The sequence below is a fragment of the Bradysia coprophila genome, assembly GCF_014529535.1.
Source record: "Bradysia coprophila strain Holo2 chromosome IV unlocalized genomic scaffold, BU_Bcop_v1 contig_81, whole genome shotgun sequence".
NCBI lineage: Eukaryota > Metazoa > Arthropoda > Insecta > Diptera > Sciaridae > Bradysia > Bradysia coprophila.
The window spans coordinates 1,174,307-1,191,219 of record NW_023503375.1 but is presented as its reverse complement, the minus strand read 5'-3'; the positions used below and the strand labels follow the sequence as shown (position 1 = coordinate 1,191,219).

The window sequence follows — 16,913 nt, the reverse complement described above, 5'->3', positions numbered from 1 at the left end:
GATATGACCTTATCAATTTAGTATCTCTTTAGTATCTCGTATTCACCTCATGCGAACAAATTGTCCTCTGTTTAGTATAGGAATATTTCCATTTATACGCCGCAGTATTTACAGTGACTCAACACAATTTACAGTTTACCTCATCTTTTTGTACAGTTTTTGGATTCAGTTGAGCTTTAATACCCGAGACAGTCAGCACCAATCATGGGGAAGATTTTGTATTTCTGCGTATTAGCAGCGTTCGTTCCATTTTCGTGTAAGGTTTTTTTGTCTCTATAAATTCACCTCACGAGTATCTTAATTTCTGGGGAGCTTCTGATTTTTAGATGGAAATAACGAAGCTGACACGGAATATCCACCAGTGGCTAGTGACAATGCAAAAATGAGAACCGAAATTCGTAAGTCAATCTTTGGTGACTATGACAAAGTCAACATACCCGATAGCCCAAACGTAAAATTCGGATTGACAATTACTAACATCGATGTGGTAGGTCAAACAGTTTATTTATAAATCCATAGTTGTACAGACAAAAAAAATATCTTCCGTTTAAGGATGAAGAAAAACAAACACTCGAAGCAGACATCTTGTTGAAAATGGTTTGATGAAGCTCTGACCTCCGTCTGAATTAGGGAAGTAATTTTTTCCTTAATTTTCGTAGACCTGGACTGACGATCGCCTAAAGTGGGACAGTGCGACGACCGGTGTAGACGCTCTTCGCGTCGGATCCGATGAAATTTGGAAACCAGACATCACCCTATACAACAGGTTCACATTGTCTGCTTTATTTTCCCATTCTATCGAATTCATTTAACTTACGACAGTGCAAATCCTGGTGAGATGATGACCTGTACGAACACAATGGCATTGGTTTTCTCGAATGGAATGGGATCGTTGGTATCGCCGTGTCGCATCACTATTGTAATATAACACTGGAAGAACATCCACTCGGCGAGCAGAGTTGTAAATTGAAGTTTGGATCTTGGGTCTATGACGGTTGGACCATGAACGTTGAATTGGATGGGGTAGGTTCCGAAGGTGTTTCACTGGTGGCAAAGAATTGAAAATAAAATAAAATCTTTACAGAAACCAAAGGCTGACATCAGCGACTTCATGAGCAATAAGTGGGAGATTGCGAAAAACATAGCTACTCGCAAGGATACCTACTATCCGTGCTGCAAAGAGCCGTACCCCAATTTGAATTACAATTTGTCATTCAAACGGAAGATTAACAGAAACTTTTGCGAAAGGGCAAAGCACTAGCTCCTAGCACGAACACTACTTTGACAAACGTCATATTTGGAGGCTTTGGTGATATGAGTTACCGTAGAATTTGTTCGTAATGAGAGGTCGAAAGTAATTTCAATTAGAGTCGGTGTTACGCGCATTTTTAAAATTAAAGAATTAGAGAACTAGAGGCTTGATTATAATGTTGGGTGGATAATATATAATTATAATGAGTGGATATTTATATACAACAATTAGCCACTCGATTCATTAGAAATTGCTCAAGTCACTATATGGTGTCAGCAAAGTTACTCGAATCCATACATGGAATGAATGCAAATTATCTGATTACATGGGCTATCAGAGAGCCATCACTAAACATTGAAGAACGTTGGTTCGAAATGCTATTGATATCTTAAAAACGCGGTGAAGCATTCAGCACAACGCAAGTTTTTAAGACGAGCGAAATGGAATTCTTTTTGCTGCAAAGTGAATGGATTTGCGCGTAGACCTACAAATTGTATCCTAATATCAAAATGTACCTAATGACCGAATTGTTGCAAAATGTTCAAGTTGAGCTGGAATTCGTAGTTCAGTAGTACACACAGAACGCAACATTTTCTGACCATCTATTGAGTAAACAAAACTAAACAAACATAAAACTTTCATCGTAACAATTAAATATTTCCAAAAGTTTCGTTTAATCGACGCGAAATCGATTCAATGTACTTACTGTTATAGATTTTCAGTTATTTCCAACCAATATAAAAGTGGAAAATTAGAATTAAATCATAAAATTAATTATTTATTTGTCAATTTAACACAGGCTCCGAATATTTCTTAGGTTCGTGTTAGGAACAGTACGTTGATCCGTTGATCTTTTCGAAGATAACAGGTAAAACATAGCTAACGCCGACCCGTACGAAACACCTATTCGTATCAAAAGCCTTTAATGTGAAACTCTTCATTTCTCTTACTTCATTTTCTTCTCTGCTGAAAAACTATTCTCCCTTTAAAATCACTTACATTATCCACTCTTTGCCTTGTTATCATATACAACTAAATTGCCGGAGGCAATATAGACAGCCCCGTACGAAGACAAATTTCATAAATTCCTATTTAAACAGCTATATACCGCTATATTTAACTATATTTCACTATAAATAAACATTTCACAGATAAATATATGCTATTATATAGCTCTATATGCCTGTATATAGCTCAATATAGCTGTATATAGGTATATATAGATGTCCGTATATGGAATCCCTTAAACCCCACACACATAACAAATTATTTCCATGTTAACAGAAACTCTCTAAGTATCATTTTTCCCAAGATATTTCTATTTTACTAAAATCCAATATGGCCGCCGGCAGCCATTTTGTTAGGAGACCGGAAATGGTACCGACGCTTTACATTCGTTAATACCTTTCAAACAAAAAAAAATTCATGAAATTCAATGAATGGTCAAAATTTACTCGAGATATTGTCAAAATACACCACGTTCACTGTACTTCCGAGTAGCCAGATAAGAGCTCACTCCAAGAGACCTAGCTCACGCTCCGGAGAACATAATTTCATAAATTTTTTTCCCCCTGATTGGTACGGTCAATACCTATCTAATAAAGCTAAAACAGACGAAATATGTTCAAATGTGGCCGACCTACAAGCAAAAACTGCTTGCCGCCCTGTGCCTGTTCCACACCAAGGGGTCTAACTCACGAGTCGGTCATCCGATTTCCATAAACTTTTTTTTTGTCGATCGGTATTGTAAATACCTTTTATTGGACGTATCACTTACAAGTTTAACGTTTAAATGTCCGGAGATATCTTCGAAAAACCGTAAAGTACTAATTGGGCCACAGCTCGGGAGGGGTCGATCCAAAATCACTCATCTTCGAACTTAGCCTGTCTTTTGACATTACCAAACGGGAAAAAAAGAATTTTCAAAATCGGATGCGTTTTACTCAAGTTATCGTGCAGACAGACAGACGGACAGACGGACATTTTTTTTTCGCGGATTTGGCATCTCTAGACAACCACAATAGGTTTCCCCTTACTCAGGGAGTCCAATTCGACGAGTTACAAACGTATGCGTAAACCTATAAGACCCCAGTACTTCGTACGGGTCTAAAAATCATGCTGGACGTCATCAGTCCGGTATCGTCTGCGTACAATGAAATCTCGGAGTTTTTCAGTTTTTTGAAATCTGACAAATACAACGAATATAGCAGTAGCGATAAAACAGTGCCTTGGGGTACACCTGCTGGAATTTTCCTTGTGTTTGAGTAGCACCCATTGATTGCAACCAAGAACGATCTTAGAAGAACATTGTCACTGCATGAATTATTGAAAAGTAAAATGCTCAAAACTGAACCCATCCAGTACGTCTCTGCTCATTAATACCCCAATAACACATCTGATGAAGTCGGTGTTTACTTTTCTAATTAAACACTTCCAATTTATGGAAAGATGATAACAATTTGTGGTACTTTACTTATAGTAAATAAATACCCGAAATTCTATTTTGTTATATCTCTATTTCATTTGGCTTTGGCATAATATGCATGAGTAAATTGCTTTCTTTTACAATTTTACCGATTGCACAGTTTACATACAAACTAAATCGTTATAATTGCTATCAACACATAGACACATAAAAAAAATGGACATGACAAATGGACATGGAGCCCCATAAGCGATTTAGTGTTTTTCGAAGATATCTCAGGAAATTCAAACGCTAAAGTTGTTAATGATGCGTAAAGGTATTAACAATGCTGATAGACAAAAAAAATTCATGGAAATTGGATGACCGACTCGTGAGTTAAAGCCCATGATGTACGTACCAATCAGGAAAAAAAAGTTGATGAAATTTGGTTGACTGGAGCGTGAGCTAGGTCCCTTGGAGTGAGCTCATATCCGACTACTCGGCCGTACAGTGAACGTGGTGTTTTTTGCCAATATCTTCAGTAAACTTTGACCGAATTTCATGTTTTTTTTTGTTTACGAATTTTTGTTTTTGTATTTACGAATGCAAAGCGTTATTACTATTTCCAGTTACCTAACAAAATGGCTGCCAACGGCCATATTGGATTTTATTAAAAACAATATAAATCGGTAAAAATGAAGTGAAATTTATCCGTTTTCGCCAATTTTTGTAAAATCTGATATGTACTTGCACACTAAATAGCGTGTTGTGGAAAAATTTCTAGAATTAGGTCTTTGGACTGAGGCCGCTACTCGGCCCTAAGTGTTTTTTGCACATAAATCGAGTAAATCTCAACCGATTTTGCTAGTTTTTGTTTCATTTGAGAGGTAACTGAATACCGAATGGAAAGTTGCAAAAAATTTTGGGTTTCTAAAATAATGTCGTAAATTGTTGGTTTTATTTGAGAGGTACTTCGTACGGGCTTTCGTAATTGCGCTATGCGCAATTTTAAAAATGAACACTTTCAGTAAATTTCATCATATCCAACTTGACTAGCATTTTGGTAACAGACGCATTAGAGGCTTGTAGACGTATTAGGGTTCCAGGCGTATTAGGGCTACGGACGTATTATGGTTACGGACGAAATAGGATTACGGGTCGTACGGGGCTAAGTCGCAGCAAACGCTCCGACTGTTCTGATGCCTTGTTTTAGATTGGAAACACTGGAAAATTCTCAGAACCTAAAAGAAAATCTTAAAAAATTGATGGAAATCCTTAAATAATCCGGCAAAAACGATAAAGAAAATCCTTTTAAAAGGCATGAAAAATCCTTGAGCATTTCGTCGTTGAAATTACCATGCGAAAATTCGTTGAACATTGAAATCATTTTCTTGTTGGACATCATTAGTTCTGCTAGGTGTTCCGGCGTCGCTCCTTTTGTCGACATCTTTGAAACAATATCAGAGGCGCATAATAGTATCTTTCGTTACGAGTGATGGAAAAGGGGAATTTTTCAGGGCTAGTCGATAGCTTGCCCTAATGAGGCAAAGATGACTATTTAGAACAATCCTCACCGTTGATTTATTTCCTTATACCATTCAGAGTCGAAAAACGATTCGGAAAAGTTGGAGTCTCTAACAAATTCAATGAATTCATGTGGTGCTCCAACATTTTCGCAAATATCGTCCACATTTCTTTTCAACTTTCAATACACTGCAACCACTAAACAGCATTTGAACAATCGAATTCAGTTTTATATGCAAAATGTAAGGAAAATCCAGAGTTTTAATTATAATTAGAAAGCACTTGCTCAGCAGGTGCACGCAATTCTCTTATCAATCCAGAAATTGTATGTGAAAAAGTTGTAAAAACAAACTCTCTACCCGAAAGTGTCTTAATTGGAACACTACATTCGCATTCAAATATCAACCGTAAGAAATGCTTATGGTTGATATACATTTATTTGGTCTGACGGAAATCTTACCGTGTTCTGTGTAGTATATATACACACCTCCCCGTTTCGCTACTAATACGTAGGAATCACAAAATGTTACCCATTCGGATTCTTTACATTTAGCACAATGTACATAATAAGAAAACTTTTACTCTAATTAATGTGTAGAGTTGATGGTTATTATGTCTGAAAGGTCTTAAATGTTCCAAGAATAGTGTAGTGTATATTTATAAAACGGGTTCGGTTGCCGCATTTTAGCTGTGTACAGAGTTTGCTTTCCATAATGTTCATGTTCTTGTATGCTGAGTTCACAGTATTTGCTTTTAAAACCAAAATTAGGTGGAAATAAACGCAAAACTTAGCGATGCTGGTTTATGTGTGTGTATAGCAATATAGTATGTACACACATTTCGTATAGGGTTTTATAGGTAAACGTATCGCTAACAAGATAAATGTGGAAATGTTAATATGCAAGTTGATATGAATTATAATCTGAAATATTTTCCGCTATATGCATTTCAGTTTAGAATATTTAATTACCACAAAACTCGAAATAATCTTATGTATCTGAACGAATGGGAATGCTGGGAATGCCTTTAATCCACTTTAAACGTGAATAGATATGAATTTATAAGACATCTCGGGTGCATCTAAAATCAGTGATATACCCATCTAATTAAAGCGATTAACGAATATGTACATGTTGGGGCAAAATATTAACTGCAAATTTAACAATGCCACGATGCCATGAAATGCATATATTACTAATGCAACCAGCTCTGCTCGGTCTAAAATTTCAACGAATCCTATTCAGTGCTCGTGCATTTATAATTTCTCGCTCTCTATATGACGGATCCACTAACATATTACAATAAATTCATCAATCAATAGCAGAAAGCAAATGAACTGAATACGGCCGAATGGGGCAAACTTTCCCACAGACAGCTGGAGCAATTAATATCGATCCATCCATATCAACATATTCTGAATGTTCGACATGGAAGAAATTATTTATGAACTTCAATACTCTCTGTCTTGTGGGTCTGTCTGTCTCAAGGATATACGTAGTAAAATTTCGTGTATCGATGCGTGTAAGAAAACGTCTATGGAAGTCATTACTCTGGAGATTTTGGATATTAAAATGAATTCCGCTGAAAGTCATATAATAAATTCACTACCTTCCCTAGGTTTAGCCTCAGGGACTGGACAGTTTGCGCAAATGACGTATAAGTTATAAGTTATTACATCTTGTATGAACTTATAATTTCCACCTTATAAGTTGACTTATAACTTATCCGTCATTTGCACAAACTGTCCACTATCAAGATGTCTGAATAAAGCTAAAGCCATCCTATAATATGTACACTTCAAACGGCAGAAACTATTTTTACAGATTCGACGGTACTGAATAAATGAAAAGTTAATTAAAATTCATCCTATTGAGCCGGACTGCTTCACTTACTTGACATAAAATTGCGAATTTTATCTTTAATTTTATCTTTGAGACAAAGAGAATAATCCGGCGATTCTTTTACTTCTTTTGGTGTATGCGTGTATTTTCAACGAATTGATACAAAATCTTTTACTTCATTTGTTGTAACATAAACATTTCTATATAATCATCAAGCTATACAGAGCTTCATTTATGATGGTTAAGTTAGCCCAAAGACTTTTCTCATGACATGACAAATCTGTTAGTAAAGTGACACAGGTTGATGTCATATGACGTCAGAAAACGTATGTGACATCACTTTCAACTTTCTGAGAAATCTGCTAAACTTTCTAAGAAATCGTCCATACGGTCGTATGGGATTCTGAGAAAACTTTCTGAGAAATCTTCTGTACGGTCGTATGGGATTCTGAGAAAACTTTCTGTGAAATCTTCTGTACGGTCGTATAGGATTCTGAGAAAACTTTCTGAGAAATCGTCCGTACGGTCGTATTGGATTCTGAGAAAACTTTCTGTGAAATCTTCTTCTGTACGGTCGTATGGGATTCTGAGAAATCTATAAAACTTTGGGATATCAACGGTCGTTTGGGAATTTGAACAGAGGTAGATAGGATAGGGCAGCTATGAAACTATACAATTGAAACTATACATGTTCGATACGTGTGTCCTTCCCGTGCTCACATGGGGAGCGGAAACGTTAACGTTAACGAAAGCTTCCGAAAATAAATTAAAAGTGGCACAAAGAGCCATAAAACGGAGTATGCCTGGAATTACACTCAGAGATAGAATGAAAAATCAATGGATTAGACAGCAAACGAAAGTCGTTGATGTCATGGAAAGAATAGCATCTTTAAAGTGCAGCTTCTTTTTCTTCTTCTTTTTCAGCCTGTTTCTATTCACTGCTGGACGTAGGCCGTTGCCACTTGTTGCCAATTTAAGCTTGCAATTCTCTTAGTACCATTATTCCATCTCCGTTTAAATTTCCATCGCCAATATTCGCGAATTTTTTCATAACCACAGGATTTAATCCGGGTCTGTCTCTATGCCAATTCCCAAACGACTGTAGATATTCCAAAATTTTGTAGATTTCTGAGAATCCCATACGACCGTATAGACGATTACTCAGAAAGTTTTCTCAGAATCCTATACGACCGTGTGGACGATTTCTCAGAATCCTATACGACCGTACAGAACATTTCTCAGAAAGTTTTCTCAGAATCCCATACGACCGTATGGACGATTTCTGAGAAAGTTGAAAGTGATGTCACATACGTTTTCTGACGTCATATGACATCAACTTGTGTCACTTTACTAACAGATTTGTCATGTCATATGTGTCTTATGACATCACACTACATTTTTTGGGAAAAATCTTTGGGCTAACTTAACCGTCATTATTTATTTTCGTTTTTGTTGTCGGTAACAGATGACAGATGACATAGCCATAGATTAAATTGACTTGATCAATTTTAGGCGGCAGATTCTCCAAACAATTTCTCATTAAAAGTAGCTGTAGCTACACATAGAAACGCTAAAGAGATTCAAATTAGTCTTTTGTTTCGTTAAGTCCCCTTCACGTCGCTTTATTAGCTAGAGTAAATGACAACTAGCGGAAGCAGATAGATGACAAAGCTGGGGTTCGACGTCGCCATATAATCTCTCTAAGCGGAAAAATCTGCAGAGAAATGATAACTTGGTACGCCTGTGATAGAACGCGTATGACATACAGACGCCTGTATGGGAGAGCTTACTATGTGTTTATTATGTATGTGGAAGCATAGGATATAACGTAAGAAAGCATGTGTACCAACTTGTGAAAATAAGAAATCATACCTCACTGCTGACCGATGGTGACGCGCCTGACCAATGAATAATGGGAGAACGTATTCCTTACACTATAGAGTACAAAATTGGGCTGACTCCCTCGCATATAGTCTAGATATCATTCTTATGCACGTTCTATTTCGCCACAGGCGTTAAACTTATTATTTCTCTACAGTCAACATAAAATCTTCAAACCTGGCGACAGGCAGGAACTTATTTCTTTAGCAAATGAAACTGTATTTCTCTCTATTTGCAGGCAAGTTTGTATGACTCATTCTTTAACCGACTGTCAGTCTTAACTCGTAATAATGTTTCCACTTCCCGCCTGGATCATATCCTATCACTTTAATTAAAATAACAAAAGAAATCATGAAATTCACAAAGTTTTCACTTCATTTATTTATTTTTAATTATCTTCTGAAGGAGATATCAACAACGAAACTACAACGACGGCGAAAAAAAAACTATTTCTATTATAGCGTATCGCACTATCCAGCCAGTTTCGAGACAGTTTAATTAAATTCCTGTCACATAACTGTATTTGCATTATGTCGGGGTCTATATATGGCACAACAATACAGAAATGTCAAACATCCTGCCAAATGGAATTAGAAATCGGTTGAATAATTGTTGGTATGTACAGAGACATACCTTTCAATATGTATGCGCTGAGGGTTATTTAAATGGGTTATGGAGTATGCTACACTGAAAAATTGTGATGTGGAAAACGCATATACATACAGCAAAGATTACCTTTTGCTTCGTCTGGAGATCGTATCCATTTTTATCCTGTCTGGTTTTCCACTTGTTTAACTATAAGCATATACAGTAATGGTGAGACATTATGTGCGGTTAATTTATTCCATTTGTCCTAAGCACTTTAATGGGAAGATACCTAACACACATAGGTACAACGGTAGGATAGTAAATTTGAATGTTCTTCATTTTCACTTACGATTCAGAATTATGTTAATCTCTACTACACTTTTACGAAGAGTTTTCGTTTACACTTTTTTGTTCGCTTCTGCTGGGTATAAACTGCAAAAGTATTTGCACGACGAATAACATGGTGTTCAACATTATGCTTAAATGACAGGACGACAAGAGAGAAGATTTTAGGAAAGCTGAATTTTGTGGAATCTGTGGATGCGTTCGATTTTTTGTTTGGTCTTGTGGCTTCCTCTCATCGACTTTTGTATATCACATTGAGTGTAATCGTGTAATTGTAGTTGGGGTAGAATTTAGTAATGTAAGAGCTTCAGTCGAGGTGGAGCCTGGCCATGTGGGCCCATGACTCAGGTGCACCTTTGGCCTTTTTGACTTTACGTTACTTCCGAATTTTCGTCTAACGCGTCTGTTGGTATCCAGTTCATGTCTGCTTCAGTCCAAGGTCTATTCATGTACCGAAGTGAAGTGAATGACACGAGAGTTGAGGTCAGAGGTCTTTTCAGGTACCGAGGTTGAGCGAATAATCAGACGAATGGAACAGTGGCGAGACATTTCTGCACGGTCAATATCGTCAGTAACGACATATCCTCTAAAAAACGACGTTCCTGACGATATTGACCGTAAAGAAATGTCGCCACTCGGAATGGAATTTAAGATCTATTCACGAATCGTGACTCTAATGAACTCATTTGGTCATTTTGTTATAGGGAAATGCTGTTTGGTGGAAAGGTATTAGATTTTCGTATACTGTAAAACCTGCGTAAGTTGATCACTCTCTGTAAGTTGACCACTTTTCTCTGTCCCAATAAATTTTCTGTTTTTTTTTTGTAAAGTGGTAGAATTATCCTTATTTATACTACAAGAGCTTTAAAGGATATTATATGTTCGAGAAATGGTGAATGGTTCGAGGCGAAGCCGAGGTTTGTGGTCAAATAAAGTGCGTTTTTTAAGCGAGAAATTAACTTATACAAAAGAAACGAGAAATGGAACACAGAAAAAAGTTGACAGTTCTGTCCCCAGGTAATGTAATTTTTCATATAAAAATCACATTATCTGTGACAGGTAATGCTATTTTTGTATGAGAAATTACATTACCTGGGGAAAGATTGTCTGTCAGTGAAAGGTAAATTTGTGTAACCCGAGTAACTTGACCGAATTTTCCGGTGGACTTACGCAGGCTTTACAGTAATTCTATTACATTTATAGCACATTTCGTAAAAGAATAAAGTATCCAAAAAAACTGTGGCGTCTCTACAGGCCAGCCCCGGTTTCCCATACGATATTTTATCTATACAATGGACCAATGTAATGTCAATGTCAAAAGTTTTTAACATTAGTGCATTCAAAACGTCATGTGCAATACAATTTTGCTGATGTAGAGTCAGGTTCCCATTTTTAATACGAAGTGACTAATCGCACCCGGGTGCAATTAGCCAAACAACACAGCAGATGTTATTCGCACCCGGGTGCGATTAGCCAGACAACACAGCTGACACTATTCGCACCCGGATGCGATTAGCCAGACAACACAACCAATGCTATTCGCACCCGGGTGCGATTAGCCGAATAACACAACAGATGCTATTCGAACCCTACGTAGTACATTTTCACCGAAAATACGTTTTTCTAATGTTATATTTGTATGATATATACTGAATTTTTAAGACATATTTGTCATAAATTGAATATCTAAATATCAGATGAAAGCTGTTTTTGTTTACTATCATATTTCATAACTTCTATGAAATTAAATACAATTTTCAGAAACTTTTGATCAAATCTGGGAGGGGGCGCAAATAGGGAATTTCAATTTCGCATTTTACGTATTCCCAAATAATGAAAATAGCCCTGTTTTTCGACAAAATAGTATGTTACATACCAAGGATCAAAAAGTCCGCTTCGCGTCGCTCCATCCCTGGACGTTTTCACCACCTGGGTCTAAAACACACCTTTTTGATCCGTGGTTTGTATACTATTTTTCTTCCTGGAGTACCAAAGTCACATTCCGAACAAAACATAACAACAAAACTGAACAACATACCGGTGCAAAAGCATTCCATATTAATGCCGAAAGTAATCCGTATGAATGCCTAAAGGAGTCCGTTCCGTGTGCATGTATTCTCACAAATGTCGAAAAATAAGCAATCTGTAGGAATGCCGAAAGACATCCGAATGAATGCCGAAAGCAGTCCGTATGAATGCTGAAAGCAATCCTTATGAATGCATTGTCACAAAACACTAAAAACATTACATTCGCGTACATACAACAACTTGACACATTTGGGAAAGAATAAAGATAGGATCGAAAATGACATAAGCGGGAATGAAAATTGAGAGAAAATAGTAGGGGAGAATGTTGCTCTTTCGGTACTAAATTTGGTGAGTGAATGTGACGGTTTTGGTACTACAGGAAGAAAAGTACATATTATGAAACTGGCGACGAAATATCGCAAAATCATTAGAATGGTAAATTCTGCAATAAAATCGCAAGTTCTGTGGCATAGTTGTAACTCTATTATTTGAATGAGTGTGTGCATTGCATGCAAGCAACTTTTTTTAGTATCGGCTAATGTTAATGTTAAGCAATAGACCTGAAACTCCTTTTTATCTCTTTTTAACTCTCATAACTCTTACATTTTGTTTGGAGGTAGGAGTTTTAGAGAGTTCTACAACTCGTTTTAACTCTTACAACTCATTTCAGTGGTTTCTCCTCGGCTAAAATGTCCAAAGTCGACTCAACTGAATGTTCCTCGTACGATTTGTTTTTTTTTTAATTTTTTACAGACGAAAAATTTCATAAAGTCTTATTGCTCTTTTGGTTTTACATTGGCCACTAACGCATTTCCCAATAAGCCTATGAAGTTATAAGTATGAACACCTCATCGCAAGAAAATTAGTAAAGTCAAGTATCCAAAAAAAAAGAATAGTTACTTATCGAATCAAACTTACTACATTTTACTGTCACTTGAAGAATTCTCTGACAACTTAAATGATTTACTGATATAATTACATATAAACTTAGACTTAAAACTCACTCAGGATTATTTCGATTCACAGTTTTTGAAAAACAATTTGTCACCTCGATTCAGTTTTAGATAGATTTCATGCCATTCCACACATGTAGGCTACTACACGACTATTTTGATCGTAGTAAGATACAAATCGTGATAAAGCGATGAAATTCTGTGATCAAATTTTCACAAGAATTTCCATTTAAGAACTACTTTCGAATTTCCAGTGATTGGATGGATTTGTATGAACTATATAAGTTTAGTAATATTAGTTCCGTCAAGAAGGCGACTTTTGTATTGAAAATATAACCACGAATCCAATTATTTGAAATAGAGATTAGCCACGCAACACAGCAGATGTTATTCGCACCCGAATCAGGGCAACCGAACTTTTTTTTGGCGCGCCAATAAAAAAGTTCGGTTGCCCTGATTCGGGTGCGAATAGCATCTGCTGTGTTGCGTGGCTAATCGCACCCAGGTGCGAATAGCATCTGCTGTGTTGTTTGGCTAATTGCACCCGGTGCGAATAGCATCCGCTGTGTTGTTCGGCTATTCGCACCCGGGTGCGATTAGCATCGGCCTTTTTAATATACGTCTGTATCATAATAACGCTAACCGTTATCGAGTCTACCGTAATATAGTAATTTATACAACCGAGTGATAAATGCTTTTGTAGGCACTAGATGTGTAGAATGTCACTAGATGTGTAGAATGTCACTAGATGTGTAGAATGTCACTAGATGTGTAGAATGTCACTAGATGTGTAGAATGTCACTAGATGTGTAGAATGTCACTCGAGGTCGAGGCCGCAGGCCGAGTGTGACAATACACATCGTGTGCCTAAAAACATTTATCAACGAGTTGTTTTTCTCAATAACGGCAACGAAAGTTTTACTTTTCGTCACGGAGTTGAGAAAACGATATTATGGTATTGACAAGAATGTCGACTATAATTCCAAGATTATAGTCATGTTGATCGGCAAACTATATCGGTGCCAGTACAATACATAAAACTAGAACTTGTCTGTGAAACGAAATTTCTAAATTTTTCAGATCACAGCCAAACACAGAAAATTTCCAATTTGTTCGTTTTGCCATTGAGCAAATCCAATTAAATCGTTCGGAATTTTTTATCTCCATTTCAACGATAATGGTACTTTCGACTAGAGGTGTGCACCGCCGATTTTACGCCGGCGCGCCGCCGATTTTTTGCTAAATTTTCGGCGCGCCGCCGCCGAAAAACAATAGCTCACGCCGCCGCCGCCGCCGATTGTATTTTCGTCGCGCCGAAATTTTGTACGTGTACTGCTTTCAACCATTTTAATGGGCGGTAATATAAAGTTAAATTGAAATATCTATACAAAAGTGTGTGCTTGAGTACAAGGTTTGAGCAAATGTTTATCTCTCTTAATTTATAAGTCAGGTTTCTTTATGCTGCTCAGCTAATACACTTATTACTTATAAATTTAAGTTTATCTAAATCTCTTATTTGCGAAAACCTTCTACTACGAACTCACTCTTACATAGAAGATGGACTAAAGACAACGGGAACGGTTATTGCATAAATCGAAAGATAATAGTAGTGAGTTTGCGTAAATGACATATAAATTATAAGTTGGAAATAACAAACCTGCAGAACATCTAGTATGATGATGTGACTTAAAATTTCCAACTTGTAAGTTGACTTATAGCTTATAGGTTATGAAGGATGGCTTACACGGTTTATCTTGCAAAAAAGCGGACGATGGATTCCAGGACATGATGAAGTTAATAAAATCTTTTCTCATGCTCAATCTGTTACAACCTCCGGGCATTTCTAGAGATGACGGTAAAAGACCGGACGTTGGGATTTTGTGCGATGTAACCATTAGATAAATTAGATAAATCAATCATCCAAAAAATCTGGATCAATTGCAGATAATGCTGAAAGATTCAAGCATAATTATTACATACGTTTAAAAGAAAAATTTTTATTTACACCTATTGCTCTTGAATCACTAGGTTGCATGGGTCCCGAAACAAGTACATTAATTAAGAAATTTTGTTCATTAATGAGAAAAGCTTCTGGCGAACAACGCTCCATGGATTACCAAATACAAAAGATTTCTATTGCAATTCAACGGAGAAACGCTAGTTGCATTTTGGGGACTTTGGGGCGTAACAGAGTTGATGATTTTTATTTATTGTAAATACTTGTTTTTGAAAAGATCGTTTTTTACTGGTTGCGCTTTGCAGCCTTCTCGCTTATATGTCATTTACGCAAACTCACTAATCATTCGTGGATTCATTAAATCAGATGTTTTTAAAATAAAAGGTCAGTGATTGTACATTCAAAATATAAAAGGTGAGATATGTCTCGGTTGATTCCCCTTGTATAAGTTGTTGATACTTCAGATCGCAAGATAGTAAGAATTCAGCGCCGATCGGCGCACCGCCGCCGACTATAAATTTCTCTCGGCGCGCCACCGCCGATCCCTTACCAGTCGGCGCACCGCCGCCGATTATTTTAAGATCGGCGCACACCTCTACTTTCGACTAATATTTGTTCACATTTGTTTTACAATCGAATATATCCGGTTCAATCAAAGTCAAAATTTTATAGTTTCACTAATTTTGAGTGTATAGCGTGGTGTACGTACACAGTGGCCCGCAAACCATCATCATAACTCACATTTTATAAGCAAAATTGCATCAAAATAGGTACCTATCCCCAAAAAATGTGTTCTGGCAAATAGGTTCTATCCCGCATATCCGAACGTCACTATACATGAAGGCATTCCACGGGCTATTTATTTAATATCCACAAAACTAATCACGTCATTAATTTCTATTTTGTAAACTAAATTTTATTGTATGTGTATTAGGCACAAAGAGTATGGAAACCCTCAGGTTAAAATAGCACACGAACGATATTTATAGAACGATATGGCTGGTTTTGTTCCCCGTCCGCAATTGTTGGGGAAAATAGATTATATTTCGCTGTTGATAAATAACTAACGAGCAATGCGGCATTTAAAGCTACTAATTTATTATAATTTAAGCGACGATTAGAACTATCGTTGTTCTGTAATCATTTTTGAGTTTACGATGCTTAGCTTTGAAGTATTTAATAGATAATTATGTTCAAAAGAGAAGCTAGAAAATTGTGTAAATTGCCGGACGCATTCTTAATTTTACGATTCAGTTAACTTTTAGCATACTTAAGCAAAATGAACAACAGTCTGAAAAGAAAAGTTGTTAACACTAACGAAAGCATCCGAGAACAATCTCAGAGTAGCACAAAGAGCAATGGAACGAAGTATGCTTGGGATTTCGTTTAGAGATAAAATGACGAATAAGTGGATTCGGCAACAAACGAAAGTCGTAGATGTGATGGAAAGGATAGCATCTCTGAAGTGGAATTGGGCAGGACACATTGCGAGAATGACAGACGAATGTTGGATCAAAGCCATAATGAATTAGAGACCACCAATGACACGACCAATGGGCGAATGGTGGGGACAAACTGGCAGCAAATGGCAATGGATCGTTCAGAATGAAAGACAAAAGGGGATATCAGTAGCAGTGGATATCAACGGGCTGATTAAGAAGAAGAATAAGAAGATACTTAAGGGGTCATTCGTATAGTGCGCACGCCAAAATCTTCGATTTAGAAATGAAGTCAAATCGCGTTTCGGACTATAAATACGATATATTGTCAGAAAAAGGAATAGTCTGAGTGCACAACATTCGAATAAAGGGAGTTTTAATCGGAAGTTCGATCACTAAAGTAGCTCCTTAGAATTGTTTACAAACTGGAGCTACACTTGGTCACTTGTGAAGAGAATATAGAATTTTTGTATTTTTTCGTAATTTATTAGCAAAGAAAATGGTCATCAGTCATTCTACGGACGAGTAGCCAGATTTTAGCCCAGTTCTTGGGCAATATCTCCGGCTAAACTGAACCAATTTTCACAAACTTTTTTTTTCCCTGATAGGTATGATTGTAAACTATCATTCAATGCAATTACCAGTGTTCGTCAACCCGTCAACAACACACCACACTCGAAAACCTGTTCTCGTCGCCTAAA

At 36.8% G+C, this 16,913-nt stretch overlaps 1 protein-coding gene and 1 long non-coding RNA gene across 2 annotated transcripts; one reads left to right on the top strand and one right to left on the bottom strand.

Moving 5' to 3' along the window:
• The first annotated feature begins 166 nt into the window (after window positions 1-166).
• Window positions 167-943, top strand: LOC119072220 (neuronal acetylcholine receptor subunit alpha-2-like). Its single transcript, XM_037177398.1, has 5 exons — window positions 167-256; window positions 327-487; window positions 553-599; window positions 662-766; window positions 823-943. Exons 1-5 carry the CDS (start codon window positions 205-207, stop codon window positions 926-928), a joined length of 471 nt encoding a protein of 156 aa, XP_037033293.1. The 5' UTR covers window positions 167-204; the 3' UTR covers window positions 929-943.
• A 5,020-nt stretch (window positions 944-5,963) lies between these two features.
• On the bottom strand, window positions 5,964-16,326 carry LOC119072229. The gene is made up of 3 exons (XR_005086818.1): window positions 16,044-16,326; window positions 11,453-11,458; window positions 5,964-5,977 (listed from the first exon to the last, which is right to left on the bottom strand). It is a non-coding gene; the product is annotated as an uncharacterized LOC119072229 (long non-coding RNA).
• Window positions 16,327-16,913: the final 587 nt, after the last annotated feature.